This window comes from Mustela putorius, unplaced genomic scaffold, assembly GCF_011764305.1.
Source record: "Mustela putorius furo isolate JIRA1106 unplaced genomic scaffold, ASM1176430v1.1 tig00000083_pilon_pilon_pilon, whole genome shotgun sequence".
Classification (NCBI taxonomy): Eukaryota; Metazoa; Chordata; class Mammalia; order Carnivora; family Mustelidae; genus Mustela; species Mustela putorius.
This window is the reverse complement of record NW_025421273.1, coordinates 21,881,646-21,895,909: the sequence shown is the minus strand read 5'-3', so window position 1 is coordinate 21,895,909 and position 14,264 is coordinate 21,881,646. Positions and strand designations below refer to the sequence as shown.

General features: G+C 45.0%; 1 protein-coding gene across 5 annotated transcripts in view; it reads right to left on the bottom strand.

Annotated features, from left to right (window-relative positions):
- Nucleotides 1-14,264, bottom strand: part of CC2D2A (coiled-coil and C2 domain containing 2A) — a 135,657-nt gene that overhangs the window by 82,331 nt on the left and 39,062 nt on the right. For all 5 annotated transcript variants that reach the window (XR_006605492.1, XM_004773377.3, XM_045075767.1 and 2 more), the window contains 3 exons: nucleotides 10,022-10,184; nucleotides 6,211-6,347; nucleotides 5,462-5,593 (listed from right to left, as the gene is read on the bottom strand). Coding sequence is in view for 4 of the 5 variants with exons in the window: in XM_004773377.3 (XP_004773434.1) it covers nucleotides 5,462-5,593; nucleotides 6,211-6,347; nucleotides 10,022-10,184 (432 nt within the window). In the remaining variant the exon portion in view is untranslated. The remainder of the gene's footprint in view (nucleotides 1-5,461; nucleotides 5,594-6,210; nucleotides 6,348-10,021; nucleotides 10,185-14,264) is intronic.

The following is a 14,264-nucleotide window of genomic DNA, read 5'->3' as shown; positions in this document are numbered from 1 at the left end:
GGTCATTCAGGGTGTGGCTCTCAGGTTCCATCCTGTACTCTTCTTGGTATGAGTAAGTAATGTAGGTAGTGTGGTCCAATTTACCTGAAATGTTACCCAAGGCACCTGTACTTCATTTCCCCTTCCCCACATCTGCATTAGCCCATGGTCAAGTGATTGCTGGTGGTCTCTGCCTTAGGCTCAGCTCAACCACATAAAAAAAGCTTCCAGGACTGTCGTAGTCACTGGGCTAGACTGCTCAAAAGAGCCTAACTCTCTTCCTATAAGAGATAAAGACGGTTCCTTGTTTCTCTTTTTGTTAAATTTATTTTCTTTGACTATATACTGAGAATGATCGTGAAAATAGTGGAAATAATTTCTTCTAAGAATAAATGATATTTATAGAACATATTATTTTAATCTTGAAATTGATTTGATTCTTCATTTTTCAATTGAAAACCCAAACCCAAAACTACCAGAGGTGATGCAAATGGATTATCTGCTGATGGTCTTGGCATGTGTGGAGATGCATGCCAATGGAGAAAGAAATTTAAAAGCTATAAAGGGGTGCCTGGGTGGCTTAGTCAGTTGAGCGACCGACACTTGGTTTTGGCTCAGGTTGTGATCTTGGGATCCTGGGATCAAGCCCCTGATTGGGTTCTGTGCTCAGCAGGGAGTCTGCTTCTCTCTCTTCTCTCTCCCTCTCCCTCCATTCCTCCCCTTGCTCACGTATTCTCGCTAAAAAATAAATAATCTTTAAAAAATTAAAAAAATAAGAGTGATACAGAGAAAGAATAATCATTGCTGGGATTAACATGCAAGTCTCTATATTTGCCCTGGGAAAATAACAGGAACAGAGTCTGAATCCAGTCCAGAGCCTGCTATAGAATCTGTGGCTGTTGTTCTGGTCCTCTCTGGAAGCTTTCTCATTCCCATCTTCTGGGCATGAGGTGAGGGTCACAAGTCTCACTTATAATTGACCAGCTTGTCTTTGCTATGGATAAGGTGAATCTAGGAGAAAAAGACAAAGCCCTTTCCCCTGGTGTTGTTAAGCTTAGATTATCAAGGGTCATGTCTCCTAACACATGGAGAATCCAGGTCTGTCAGCATCAGAGGGAATGAAACTAGCCAACATTCAAGGAGAACCAGGGAAAAGAGAGGCAGAGAAAGAGACAGCCACCAAATTCCTGGTTCCCAAAGTCCCTGCTTCATTTTTATGATTTATCTCCAGATCCTTCCCAGTTTTACGGACCACCAAATTCTCTCTTTACTTAAGCTCATTTGCTTTAGTTTTTATCATTTGCAAACCAAAGAGTGCTGGTTCATGCAGTACTTATAACATAGTAGGTGACCAGTGCTCTGTGTACCATCGGTGAGAATGGTGAAGAGGGAAGAGGTAACCTTACCAAGTGGTAATTAACAAGGAGGTTGGGGTCGGTAAATTCCTCAAAATGGCAGGCAGTTTCGTGAAGGGGAGGCTCCTACACATATGCCTCCCAGGAATGTCATGCCAACTTCCAATCACAGAATCTTTAATTTTTTAAAAAATGTAGACTCTGTGCCCATCGTGGTGCTCAAACTCATGACCTTGAGATCAAGAGTCACAGGCTCTATAGACTGAGCCAGCCAGGTTCCCCCTGACAGAATTTGCAACACTTGACATTTCTGTCTACCCGGATACTAGGGACAGTCTAAGGCCATGTTTGAATATTGCTACCTCTATATTCTCTGAGCTTAGGACAACTGAGAATATAGTGGATTTTCCGTTAAGGATGGGAAGAATAAAAATAAAAGAAGGAAGGAAGGAAATGCGGAAGGAAGGAAGGAGCGGAGGAGGCAGGAAGGGAGGCAGGAGGGAAGCTACTGGGATTGCTTTCAACAACCCTGATGCTACTTTGACATCAGGATTAGGTGAACTGCATTTTATATTGTTTATGTCTGATGTTCAATGATCCCTTGGCATTTTAATTTTTTAAGTTTTGGAATAGTTCCTTCTTAAGAAGTATTCAATTGCATTCTTTCTCATTGGATGTCTAACTTTGTTCTTTGCATGATATGGACTCTCTTTTTCTATTTCTCTATTTTTAATGGTCTCTCACAAAGATCTTAAACTCGGAAGAGTAGAATATTCTACTTTAACGAACTACTGATGAGGGAGGGGTTTGGTCAGTCCTGCTGGGTTAGCTTTGGGCCTGAGAGCTCTGAGGCATAAATTCAGCATTAATGGCCCAGGGAATCACCAACTCCTGATCCAGAACACTAACTTGGTTTTCTGTCACTGGGATGCCAGGGTTACGCCAGAGCCCAGGAAAGCCACTGTTCTGCAGGAGAGACCACTGAAGAGAGGAATAAGCAAGGAGTTTCTTCTAGAGACATTCAACTCAGCTGAATCATTTGAATAACATTCAGTTTGTACTTTGATTGAGGTGTCTCTATGTGCCAGCCTCCTACTCCGTGCTATGGTTAAAAGAAGAAGAAAACCCCCTCTTTGCTTTTAGTCATTTACAGGCTAGTGGAGGGTAGTGGGGGGGGTGCGTTAATAAGCTATCAGCGAAGCCCTCTCGCCCGTTTATCACCTTCTGTGTTCCTGCATCATGTCAAAACTCCCAGATGGTATGCATTTAATATTTTTTTCTTAAAGGCAAGCCTCTTACATGGAACAGTGGAAAAAACATGGGTTTTGACATTGGACAGATCTGAATAAATGTAGGAAAATGTAAAAGTTAGTAAAGAAATAAAATTGTGAAAAAACTAATCCAAAAAGAGATGCATTATGTTTTGAATCACTGGAAGGTTCCACAACCACATTCCCCAAAAAAGACTGAGGCGTGTAAGTCCACAGGGAATGGAATAGGTCATGTGGAAAGGGGGAACATGCAAAGAGAATAATATCCCCTTCCTCTAATTTAAACCCTTCTGTATCCTTCCCACACACTCAGATATTCTTCCCACTTTGCTAGATCCAAAGCCTGACCCTCTGGGAAATGACCTTGGGAGTCTCTAGTCCCTTTGGCTTTTCTCTCTTAATTTTTTTGCTCTGTGATGCTAGATGACCAGCTCACTGAGCGGGACATTCTCCTTCTCTCCTTCCTCATTTCTGTACCCAAGATGGGAAGATCTCTCCTCTCACAGGTATTGGGAGAAAACCACCCTGTCTCATCCTCCTGGCTCCCTCCCCAGAGAGAAGGAAGACTAGACTAGAAGACTATGACTAGAGAGCCAGCTGGAGCCCAACAGCCATTGGTCCGGGTTCTCTGCTGTCCCTTATTAGCTCTCTCCTGAGAACCTGCTTACTGGCCCCGCGTGTTCTCCTAGGCACTCCTCATGGTGAACTCACCAGGGCTGTGCTGAACGGGAGCAGAATTCATGGGATTTGAAGCAGGAAGCTCATCTGGTCTTGCATTCCAGTAGCCTTCTGCTGTCCGGTTTTACCCTTAGGGAGTCTGATCTCTGCATCCCTCTATGACCCCCGTGCATTTCCCAACTAGCTCACAACTTCTGAAGCAGACAGATAAGATTAATTGGCTCTCTTAATACCCAACTCAACATAGCACTTACTCTTCTGTTTTCTCACTGCAACTCATAATTTAGTGCCTCATTATATCAGTGTATCCTGCTGAACCAGATGGAAGGTGAAGGAAGACTGATGTACTACTGGATATGTGCACAAGGGGATGATTGTCTTGATCACTAATTATATCATGTGTCTGTCGTGTAAGCAAACAGATGACAAATCCCTCATGGACTGTGACTTGGGTTTATGCTTGTTTTGTGATCATCTACTCCCATGATCACGTTTCTGCACAAAGTAGCCACTTTTTTTTTTTTAACATTTTATTTATTTGACAGAGAGAGACACAGTGAGAGAGAGAACACAAGCAGTGGGAGTGGAAGAGGGAGAAGCAGGCTTCCCACTAGCAGGGAGCCCGATGTGGGACTTGATCCCAGGACCCTTGGATGACAACCTGAGCCGAAGGCAGTCGCATAACTGACTGAGCCACCCAGGTGCCCCAAAGTAGCACTCATTAATACTTGTCTGTAATAACAAAATTTCATAGAAATTCACAATTTAAGAAAAAGTGGGATACAGTGACATCACCTTAATAACCACAATGCTCCTCTGAGGCAGAGAAGATTATTATTGTTCCTATTTTTCAACCCAGGAAATGGGCACAGAGGTAAAGGGACCCTCCCAAAGTTGCACAGTAGTTGTTGACAGGACAGCTCAGATGCTCCAACTTGCACCTGTGTTTTCTCTGTTGGGCAGCCTGCTTTCCAGAATGATCATTAAATCCCCTCATTCTGTTTCACTTTATCCCTGTTGAAATACTACAAATATAAGATTTTCTGGGTTTCAGAAGGAGGTGATCTTTTCTCAGCAGCTCAGGAAAGGAAAAGCAATATAATCAAACACTAAGGCAGGCAACTGTGTCTGTTGAACACTAGTTGGCACCTACTGAGCTCGGTTCCAAGCTCTCGAATGTACGATCTTCACCCATCTGCACAACTATCCCAGGAGGTAGGTGCTATTATTATGTCCATTTTACAGATGAAGAAATTGCAACACAGACAGTTTACAACACAGAGTTTGCCTTATGAGTGTTAGTGCCTGGACTTACAGCAGGTAGTTTGGTACCAGACCTTAGGAAAACACAGTAAAAAGGATTTTCAAGGATAGAAAATCTCCAGTTGGGGGAACCTGGATGGCTCTGTCGGTTAAACAGCAGACTCTTGATTTCGGCTCAGGTCATGATCTCAGGGTTGTGGGACTGAGCCCCCTGGGCTCCACGCTCAGTGCGGAGTCTGCTTAAGATCCTCTCACTTCCTTTCCCTCTGCCCCTCCCCCTGATGGTGCTCTCTCTCTCTCTCAAAATAAATCAATAAATCTTAAAGAAAAAAGAGAAAATCTCCAGTTAAATAATAAAGAGACATTGAGTGGCAAATAATCCTGCAGCATCGGTGAGATGGCAGAGAAAAAAGAGAAAAATAAGGTCGGCTCGCTTGGTGCAAATAAAGTCACTAACTTAGTCATTCTATGTGGGAATGCAGTCCTTGTTTAAGAAAGGATTAGGTGAGAGGGGGACCTGGGTGGCTCAGTGAGTTAAAGCCTCTGCCTTCCACTCAGGTCATGATCTCCCAGTCCTGGGATCAAGCCCCCATCGGGCTCCTTGCTTGGTGGGAAGCCTGCTTCTCCCTCTCCCACTCCCCCTGCTTGTGTTCCCTCTCTCCCTGTGTGTCTCTCTGTCAAATAAATAAATAAACAAACAAACAAATACATAAATAAATAAAAGAAAGGATTAGGTGAGCAGAGCAGACTGGCTCTTACATAACACACCTGCTGTTTGTTCCTTGTGTGTAAGGTAGTGAACTTAAAACAACCACCAAGGTAGAATGTTATGAATTTGGTACCCCAAGCTACTGGAAGAGCAAAGCACTGGGAAGCACCTTCATGTACTGAAAATGAGGAGTTAGTTGGGCTTACCTTTTTATACAGTGTTTCAAGTTCTGCCTTAATGTCTTGCGCCTGTGTCAGCACTGGTGGTCTGGAAGGAAACGCCTTGGTGGGGTTGGGCAGTGCCAGAATTCTCCCATCATCTCCAAACCACTTCCTTCCCTGCAGATCAAACAGAGGCAAGACCACCATTTTCTTTTAACTGGAGAGAAAACGGTTTACAAAATAAATGACAGCTGCCAGAAAACTCTGGGTCGACATACACATTTCATGCACCTTCCTCTGTCCCGACTAGGTCTTTAAAAGCCTCATTTCCATTAGCAACTGAGTCTTCCCTAACACCCCTGCACAACTAATTGAGGATATAATCCTCACTCCCCTCCAACAAAACCATCACAAAAAGCTTATAGGAGTGCTCAAAAAAGTATTTTCTAGTCATTAGAAATGACAGGAAAAAACCATAGGAGAAAAACAATTGTGAACGTTCAATCTGTGGAGAATGAAACATTGTCCATTGTGCAAAAGTCACCGACATCTGACTCAGCAGGAGAATCCCAAGCCCGGCCAGTAGATGATGGGCGTTTTGGGCAGGGAGGGAGTGTGTGTGGTCTGAGGATCACCAAACGTGTTAAGAGACAAATTGAAAAAAAAAAAAAATTGTGCCATTGTCTGTAGACAGGAGGGCATGAGCATGAGGGTGTGGTGGCAGCCCGGGAGGGTGAGAAGCCACTCTGACCCGGGAGACGCCCGGGGGCTACAGGTGGGACGGGGCGGCTTACAGGCTCCTGCGTCAGCAGCCTGTTCTCCATGGTGTTCTGACAGGTACGTGGCACCTCCGGTCTTGCCCCAATATAAAGGCCTTCGTCTTCCAGAAATCTGGGCTGCACATTCTCGGGAAGCTTTTTATACGTAGGCACTAGAGAGTACATAAACAAACACCGCAACATTAGTGCCAGCCTACACATTTCAAACCACACTGGAAATTGCATCTGTATTCCTGGAAGCCACAAAGGCCCCATCTTAATTCTCAAGGGCCCAGGACAAGAGGAACATGTTCCCCTGTCATAGCATGCTCTGGAATGGTGACAGGACTCCGCGCCTCGCTCACCAGCGGGGCCTGCTGTGGGGAGGGCGGTGCTCACATCCAAGGCCCTGCTTGGCTTGCTCGCCTGCCCAAAGCACCTGGGCCAGGCCTGGCTTGGAACCTTTCCTTCTGTACAGAAGGGATGATTATATCTATTTCCTGGGTTCTCGGGAGAATTAAAGGAGGTAAAATAAGAGAAAATGCTGCGTAAGTTAAAAACTTAAAAAGAGGATAAAGGAGACAGAGCAGGGAGGGAGGCTTTTCTCAGGAGGCCTTGCGATTTGCACCAACTCGTGAAGGTTGAGAGGGATGGAGCCTGGGGTAGTGTACCCCCCATCCCCCAAGGTCATGGTGTGGCCCAAAGAGTGGGGTAACACTGGGCACTGTGGGGAGGGGCGAGCAGGGGCAGGGCGGATGGAGGGCCCTTCTACTCATCAGCAGCTTGAGTTTTGGTCAGGAGATGGACCCCTGAAGGCTATACCCGGGGAGTGACCTAGCAGATTTTCAGTTCTGGAAAGATCCCTGGGCCTGCGTGGGCAGAGTAAGCCAGAGGAGAAAATAAGAGAAGAAGCCAGGGGACCTGTGAGTGTCCGGAGGTAATTTGGGAGTTAATGAGGAAAAGGTGGAGAGTCTCTTGTTTATAATTATCTCACTCTGAATCTTGCCAAATCCCTGAATCTGCTAATTTTCCTGTATGAGGCCCTTTGCACACTCTGCTTCCCAAACTCACCCACGCAAAACAGCTAATGCCAGTGTTCTTGGAAAAAGCGACCTCGGAGTCCTGAGACAACGGGGGCAAACCTGAGCAAACATGGGGGTCTGCTCCCAGCCCTCCATTCACATGGCTAGGCAGCTGCCCGGCGCCAACCCAGCGGTCTTCGAAGGTTTTCCTGGAAACGCTTCTGCCTACTCTCACTCTATGTATGCTTACTGTTCGTGGATATGCTATCATACACACAAAGTTAAATCAGGGAAGGTTGAGATTAAAAATATGTGCCAACAGAAGCCCCGATATTTGCTTCCCACGTCCCTGGGGCGAATGCACTCTGCTTTGTCAACCATTCTCCAAGCAGTGACAAGAATGGACCCAGTGACAAAAACATTATTACTCTTGGTCCCCTGCTATGTGCTGGTCACAGCACAAGGGCTTCACTGAAGCAATTTCCTCAGTGCTCAAAGGAAGAAGAAACACCTGGAGTCATGTCGTAGGATCGTTTCAGTTCCTCCTGTTTTCTGGTGAGGCACTGAAAATGGAGGAGGTCATTCCTCAAGGAGGAGGAGCTGGGGCAGTGTGGTTCCCCCACCTCCTGTTTGATAGGCCAGGGGTTGCCTCCCCTCCGGACTGGAGCTCAGATTCCCCACTCAGAGCTGGTGCCAGGTGCCGCTGGTGCACCCACAGCCTCTTCCACATACTCCTCTCCCACCCCCGACCCTGGGCTGAGCCAGCCCCTGGCGTCTAACCTCCCCTTCCAGCCCAGGGGGACTCCAGGGACAGGCGTGGCAGGGAGTCCTCTGAGCACAAACACAAAGAGACGGCACTCCTCCTTGGCCCATGCATTTCTCCAAACCCCCAAGGAGCATCAGGACACATTGTGCCTAGTGTGTGGCTTTCGTAGCTGGCTTCCCAGGTCAGAGACCTGCCTTCCCTCCCGTCACTAGCTTTGTGGTCTCAGACTAGTTCCCTAACTTCTCTGGGCTTCCGCTTTTTCATCTGTAAAATGGGTGTAAGAAAGAACCCTTGTCTAGCTCTGGTGTGGAGCCAGGTGAGTTTATACACAAGTACTTAGAAAGGAACCTGGCAGAGGAAGGGCATGGAATGCATTCACTATTATTGTTTTGGCAAAGTTGTAACCTCTGGGCACATTTCCCAGCTACCTACTTTAAAAGGAAATCTGAGATATCCAACAAATCCCAGTACTTTGGACCATACACGATTCAAAATGACCTATCAAAATGGAACAATAATTTATCCTTGGCTTGGCATTTAACTGGAACTCAGAACATGACAAATGAAAAGAGATCCAAATCCCAGGTAAGGTGAGTGCAGCCCCCCTTCTCAGCCTGAGAGGCTCTCCTGGGGGACTCCCATTTTAAGCTTGAACTATCAGCTAACTAACTGGGGAGGTCCCTCAGGTACTCTTGGGAGGAAAGAAAATTCCAGGGGAAAAAAGAACAAAGGGAAACCCAGTGCAGAAACAAAGCAGGGGGCAGTCACGAGGAGTTAACTGGATGGTCCCTGCTCATGTACCCCGGCCATTGTCCCTGAGGTGAGGAACCTCAGCCAATCTGCTTCGTACCTCCCTCAGAATCTCTGATATGATCATGTCCTCTTGCGTGTGAATGAGATGCCTGGTGGCTGGAGGCTCCAGGATAGTCTCAGGGTGGTGCCCGCAGACAGGGGAACCAGCCAAGTGAGGAGAGGGTTGGGGCTTTCAGCCAGTGCTGCTCTCTATCCCCACCTCTGGGAGAGGACAGGAACTACAGGGTTCATTAATCACCAGTGGCCCTGACTTGGTCTCTCCTCTGGACATAAGAAGCCTCCATAAAAATTCTAGCTGTAGGGGTTTGGAGAACTTCCTAGTCAATGAACACATGGTGGGGCTGGAAGGGAAGGGACCCTGGAGAGGGGATGGAGGCTCCATGATCCTTCTCACATGCCGTGTCCTATGACTCTCTTCATCTCTGTTCTCTCTCATACCATTGTTTTTTTGTTTTGTTTTTTCTTTTTTTAAGATTTTTAAAATTTATTTGAGAGCAAGAGAGAACACAAGCAGGGGAAATGGCAGGCAGAGGGAGAGGGAGAACCAGACTCCCCGCTGAGCAACATGGGGCTCAATCCCAGGACCCCGAGATCATGACCTAAGTCGAAGGCAGGTGCTTAACCAACGAAGTCACCCAGGTGCCCACATATCTTTTATTATATGATAAGTGAGTAAATGTAAGTGTTTCTCTGACTACTATGCACTGTTAGAACAAATTATCAAACCCGAGGCATGGAACCTCCAATTTGTGGCAAAATCAAATAAAAGTATGGGTAATGTGGGGACTCACTACTTGTGATTGGTGTCTAAGCAGAAGGTAGTCTTGCGGGACGGAGTCCTTAACTTGTGGGGTCTGTGCTGACTCCAGGTATAAGTGTCAGAGCTGAACTGTAGGATATCCAGCTAGGTTTGGAGAATTGGTTGGTGTAGGGAACCACCCCCCTCTCCAAATCTGGTCACGTAAGTGTTCTAGCAGGGTTGAGAGGGAGTAGAGGATGAAACAGAGAGATTCTCCTTCTCTCAGCCTGAGTCTCAGACTCTCTCAGACTCTCTGCCCCCAGAACTGGTCGCCAGTTTGATGAGGGGACCCCTCAAAACACCCTGGTGTTTCTCGGGCTAGTCCATCAGTGAGTGAATGTTCAATGGGCATTTGCTCAAGTTCTTTATCCTCAGACACCAGCCGTATTTCACGTGAAGGAAAATGAAGATGCCCGAAGCGAGCAGGAAGGCAAAAAGCGCAAGTACCTGTCACCCTGCTGGGTACGAAGAGGAGTTCTCTTTCCATCTGCAGTCGAACGTGGACGCTTTCATACTCTGCGGGTCTGACGGCTATGAAATCCTCAGCTGCGTGGTCTAAGCCCAACAGAAAATCCTCCTCATCCTTGGCACTGAGCAGCTCTTCCTCGTCCTGCATTACAATAAACAGCAAGAAAAACTGTGCTGTGATTATACGTCTACTTAGAAAAACAAGGGCATTAAACTCATCCAACAACGTATCTTACAAGACAGCGATCTTTTTCTTGTATTCTTTTTTTTTAAAGCAAGGGTAAAACTCGATGGCCTTTCATGCTCCCCAAGCGGGTTTTCTTTGTTTTTCACTCTTCCACGTGGTTGGAAAATGTCAAAACCAGAATAGGCTGAAGTCAGAAGAGAGATGCTGGGCAAAGCAATCGAAATCTTAGCAACTCTGGACTCTAAGGGTGTGTATTCTTCCGCATGTACTTCAAGTCCTTGGGCTCAGAAGTTACATGGTACGTTAACCTTCCCCTGGCACTGACCCCAGGGCAAGACGCTGTAAGCAGTGTCCACACTCTGCGCGGTGTATACACCTGCAGCCCAGCCCCACCCGCATTGCCTGTGGGATGGTGGGGAACTTACCAGCCGTTCTTTTATTTTTTTTTAATTTATTTAATTTATTTTTTTAAGATTTTATTTATTTATCCGACAGACAGAGATCCCAAGTAGGCAGAGAGGCAGGCAGAGAGAGAGGAGGAAGCAGGCTCCCTGCTGAGCAGAGAGCCCGATGCGGGACTCGATCCCAGGACCCTGAGATCATGACCTGAGCCTAGGGCAGCAGCTTAACCCACTGAGCCACCCAGGCGCCCCTTACCAGCCGTTCTAATCCTTGGTTTTCTCCACGACAGGACGGGGACATTAACAAAGCTTACCTCTTAGGGTTTTGTGAGGATAGAGTTACTGGACGCAGGAAAAGATTCTAAGCGGTGGGTCTGCCATCACAAATGCTAGCTGTAGCATGTCAATTGAGTATTTCCCGATCTTTTTCTCCTTTTCTTTCTTCCTTTCTGTCTCCTTACTTTTCTTCTTCTTCTTCCCCTCCTCCTCCTCCTTCCCCTCTTCTTCCTCCATTTTTTCCTCCTCCTCCTTCTTAATTAAAGACTGGTGCCCATTTAGAAGGAACAGCCTTTAAAATCCCAGGGAAATCTGCACAGGTGATAACCTTGCTACCTGCCTTTTCCTATTTCCTCCCAAATAAACCAAACAATGAGAAGGGGAAGTAAATCTATGGGGTAGCCAAGCTCCCGGCACAATCTGAGAACACAGAATGCCAAAAACTTCAAAAAAGGAAAAAAAGAAAAGTGCCCTCATTTCAGTGTGTGATTTTTTTTTTTTCCTTGCTTAATCCTCCTTTTGGTTTTGTGGTAAGCAGAGACAGACGGAGAAAAATTACAGACAGAGGTGGAGAGCTACACAGGATCTAAAACCTCTGCCAGAAAGACTAAATCCACTTTGAGTATAAAAGTACCGGAAGAGGGTCTGAGCAGACAGAGGGATGGAGTACAGGGAAGGGGCTTCACAGGAGGGCATGATTTCAAAGGGCAGGTTTAGGAACACAGAGCTTCCAGGGGAAAAGCATGCAAAAGGGAAGAGAGGTGGCTTGTTGAAACACGTCATGTCTCATGTCTCAGTTTCAATGCCTACAGATTTGTTGATAGCTCTGCCTTCCAAAAGCAGACCCTGGTTCTCCCGACTTTCTGTGGGGGCCTCACTTAGTGACTCACTTCCAATGAGCGGGATATGAGTGCTGGTATGTAGCTTCTGACTCAGGTCAGGAAAGGCACCGTGGCTTTGTCCTTGCTTTCTTTTGGATCACTTGCTTTAGGGGAAATCAGCTGTCATGTCAGGAGATGCTCAAGCAGCCTTGTGGGGAGGTCTGAACTGAGCCCCCTGCCAAAACCCAGCACCTGCCAGGCAGGAGGGTAAGCCACCTTGGAAGAAAACCCCCCCAACCCAGTCAAGCTTTCAGATGACTGCATCCTTGGCCGCCTTGCCTACAACCTCACGAGAACCTCTGGAGTCAGAACAAGCTGAATATTGGCTTGTAAAACAATGACGATCAAATAAGCTGATGTACTCTCAAGCTTCCATAAACCTAGCTAAAAAATTACATTTTGATTTTGTTTTTTGTGCTTATGTGTCATATCCAAAAACTCATTACCAGGACCCACATCAAGGAGCTTTTTTCCTAAATTAGCCCCCGCCTTCCAAGGAGTTTCATGGATTCAGGTCTTAAATTTAAGCCTTTAATCCATTTTGAGTTCATTTTTTGTGAGTGGTGTAAGATCGGGTCCTCTTTCGTTCTTGTGCATGTGAATATCCAATTATCTCTGCATCATTTACTGAAGAGACTGTTTTCTCCACTGAGTACTCTTGCCCCCCCCCATCAAATATCAATTGACCACCTACTTGGGTTTACTTCTGGGCTCTCGATTCTGTTCCACTGGCCTATTGGTCTGTTTTTATGCTAATACCATGCTGTTTCAATGACTGTAACTTTATAGTATAGCTTGAAATCAAAATGTGATGCCTCCTGAGAAGGACAAAGCAGGAGCCATCACACTTTGATTACTTTGGCTTTGGGGGTCCTGTGGTTCCACATAAATTTTAGAAGTATTTTTCCTACTTCTGTAAAGAGGGTCATTGAAATCTTTATAGAGATTGCATGGAATCTATAGATGGCTTTTGGCAGTGTTGATATTTTAATATTAATTCTTCTGATCCATGAACATGGGATAATTTTACATTTATTTGTGTCTTCTTTCATCAGTGTCTTACATTTTTCAGAGTACAGGTCTTTCACCACCTTAGTTAAATTTATTCCTAAGTATTTTATTGTTTTTGAAACTATCGTAAATGGGATCAATTTATTTTTTTCTCAGAAAATTTGTTGTAATTGTAAAGAAACACTACTGATTTTCGTTTTTGTTTCTAGAGGTTTTACTTATTTATTTGAGGGAGACAGAGCATAGGGTGGGGAGAGTGAGAAGGAGAAGCAGACTCCCTGCTGAGCAGGGATCCTGATGTGGGGCTCCATCCTAAGATCCTGGGATCATGACCTGAGCTGAAGGCAGACACTTAACCAACCTGGATACCCCCATACAACTGATTTTTGTATTTTAATTTTGTATGTTGCAACTTTGCAGAATTTATTGATTATATCTAACAATCTTTTGGTTGAGTCTCTAGTTTTATTTCTACATAAAATGAAAGCATCTGCAAATAAAGACAATTTCTTTTTTCAGTTCAGATACCTTTAATTCCAGTTCGGATACCTCTTAATTTCTTTTTCTTGCCTGATTGCTCTAGCTAAGTCTTCTAGTATTATGTTGAAATAGGAGTGGCGATAATGAGCACCATTGTCTTGCTCCTGATTTTAGAGGAAAAACTTTCAAGCTTTCATCACTGAGTATGACGTTAGCTGTGGTTTTGTCACAGATGGCCTTTATTATGTGGAGGTACATTTCTTCTATTCCTAATTTAAGAGTTTTTGTCATGAATAGTACTGAATTTTGTCAAATGTATTTTCTGTATCTATTAGAATTTCTTTCCTTTTTAAAAATTAAAAAAAATATTTATTTAAAAATTTTTTCAGTTTTATTGAGATAGAATTGAAATATCCAAATCTTTTTTTTTTTTTTTTTTTTTAAAGTAAACTCTGTACCCAATGTAGGGCTCAAACTCTAAGATCAAGAGTTGTATGTTCTACTGACCGAGCAAGGCAGGTGCTTGAATTTCTTTCCTTTTTAACATGGAAAATTTTCCATTGTGTGTATATATCATATTTTGTTTATTCGTCCATTTGCTGATGGATATTTTGGTTGCTTTTACCTTTTGGCTATTGAGAACATTTCTCCACTGTTAAGTGTACAACTATCTGTTTGAGTGCCTGCTTCTATTCTTTTGGGTATATACCCAGAAATGGAATTGCTGGAACATAATAATTCCACGTTTAAATTTTTGAGGAATGACCAGACTGTTTTCACAGCAGCTGTACCATTTTATGTTGCCATCAGCAATGCACAAGCTGAAGGCAGTCTTGCCCTACATCCTTGCCAGCCTATCTCTCTTCCTTCCTTCCTTCCTTCCTTCCTTCCTTCCCTTCTTCCTTGCCTTTCCTCTCCCCTTCCTTCCTTCTTTAATAAAAGCCATTCTAATTTGTGTAAAATGGGATCTCATTGTGGTTTTGATT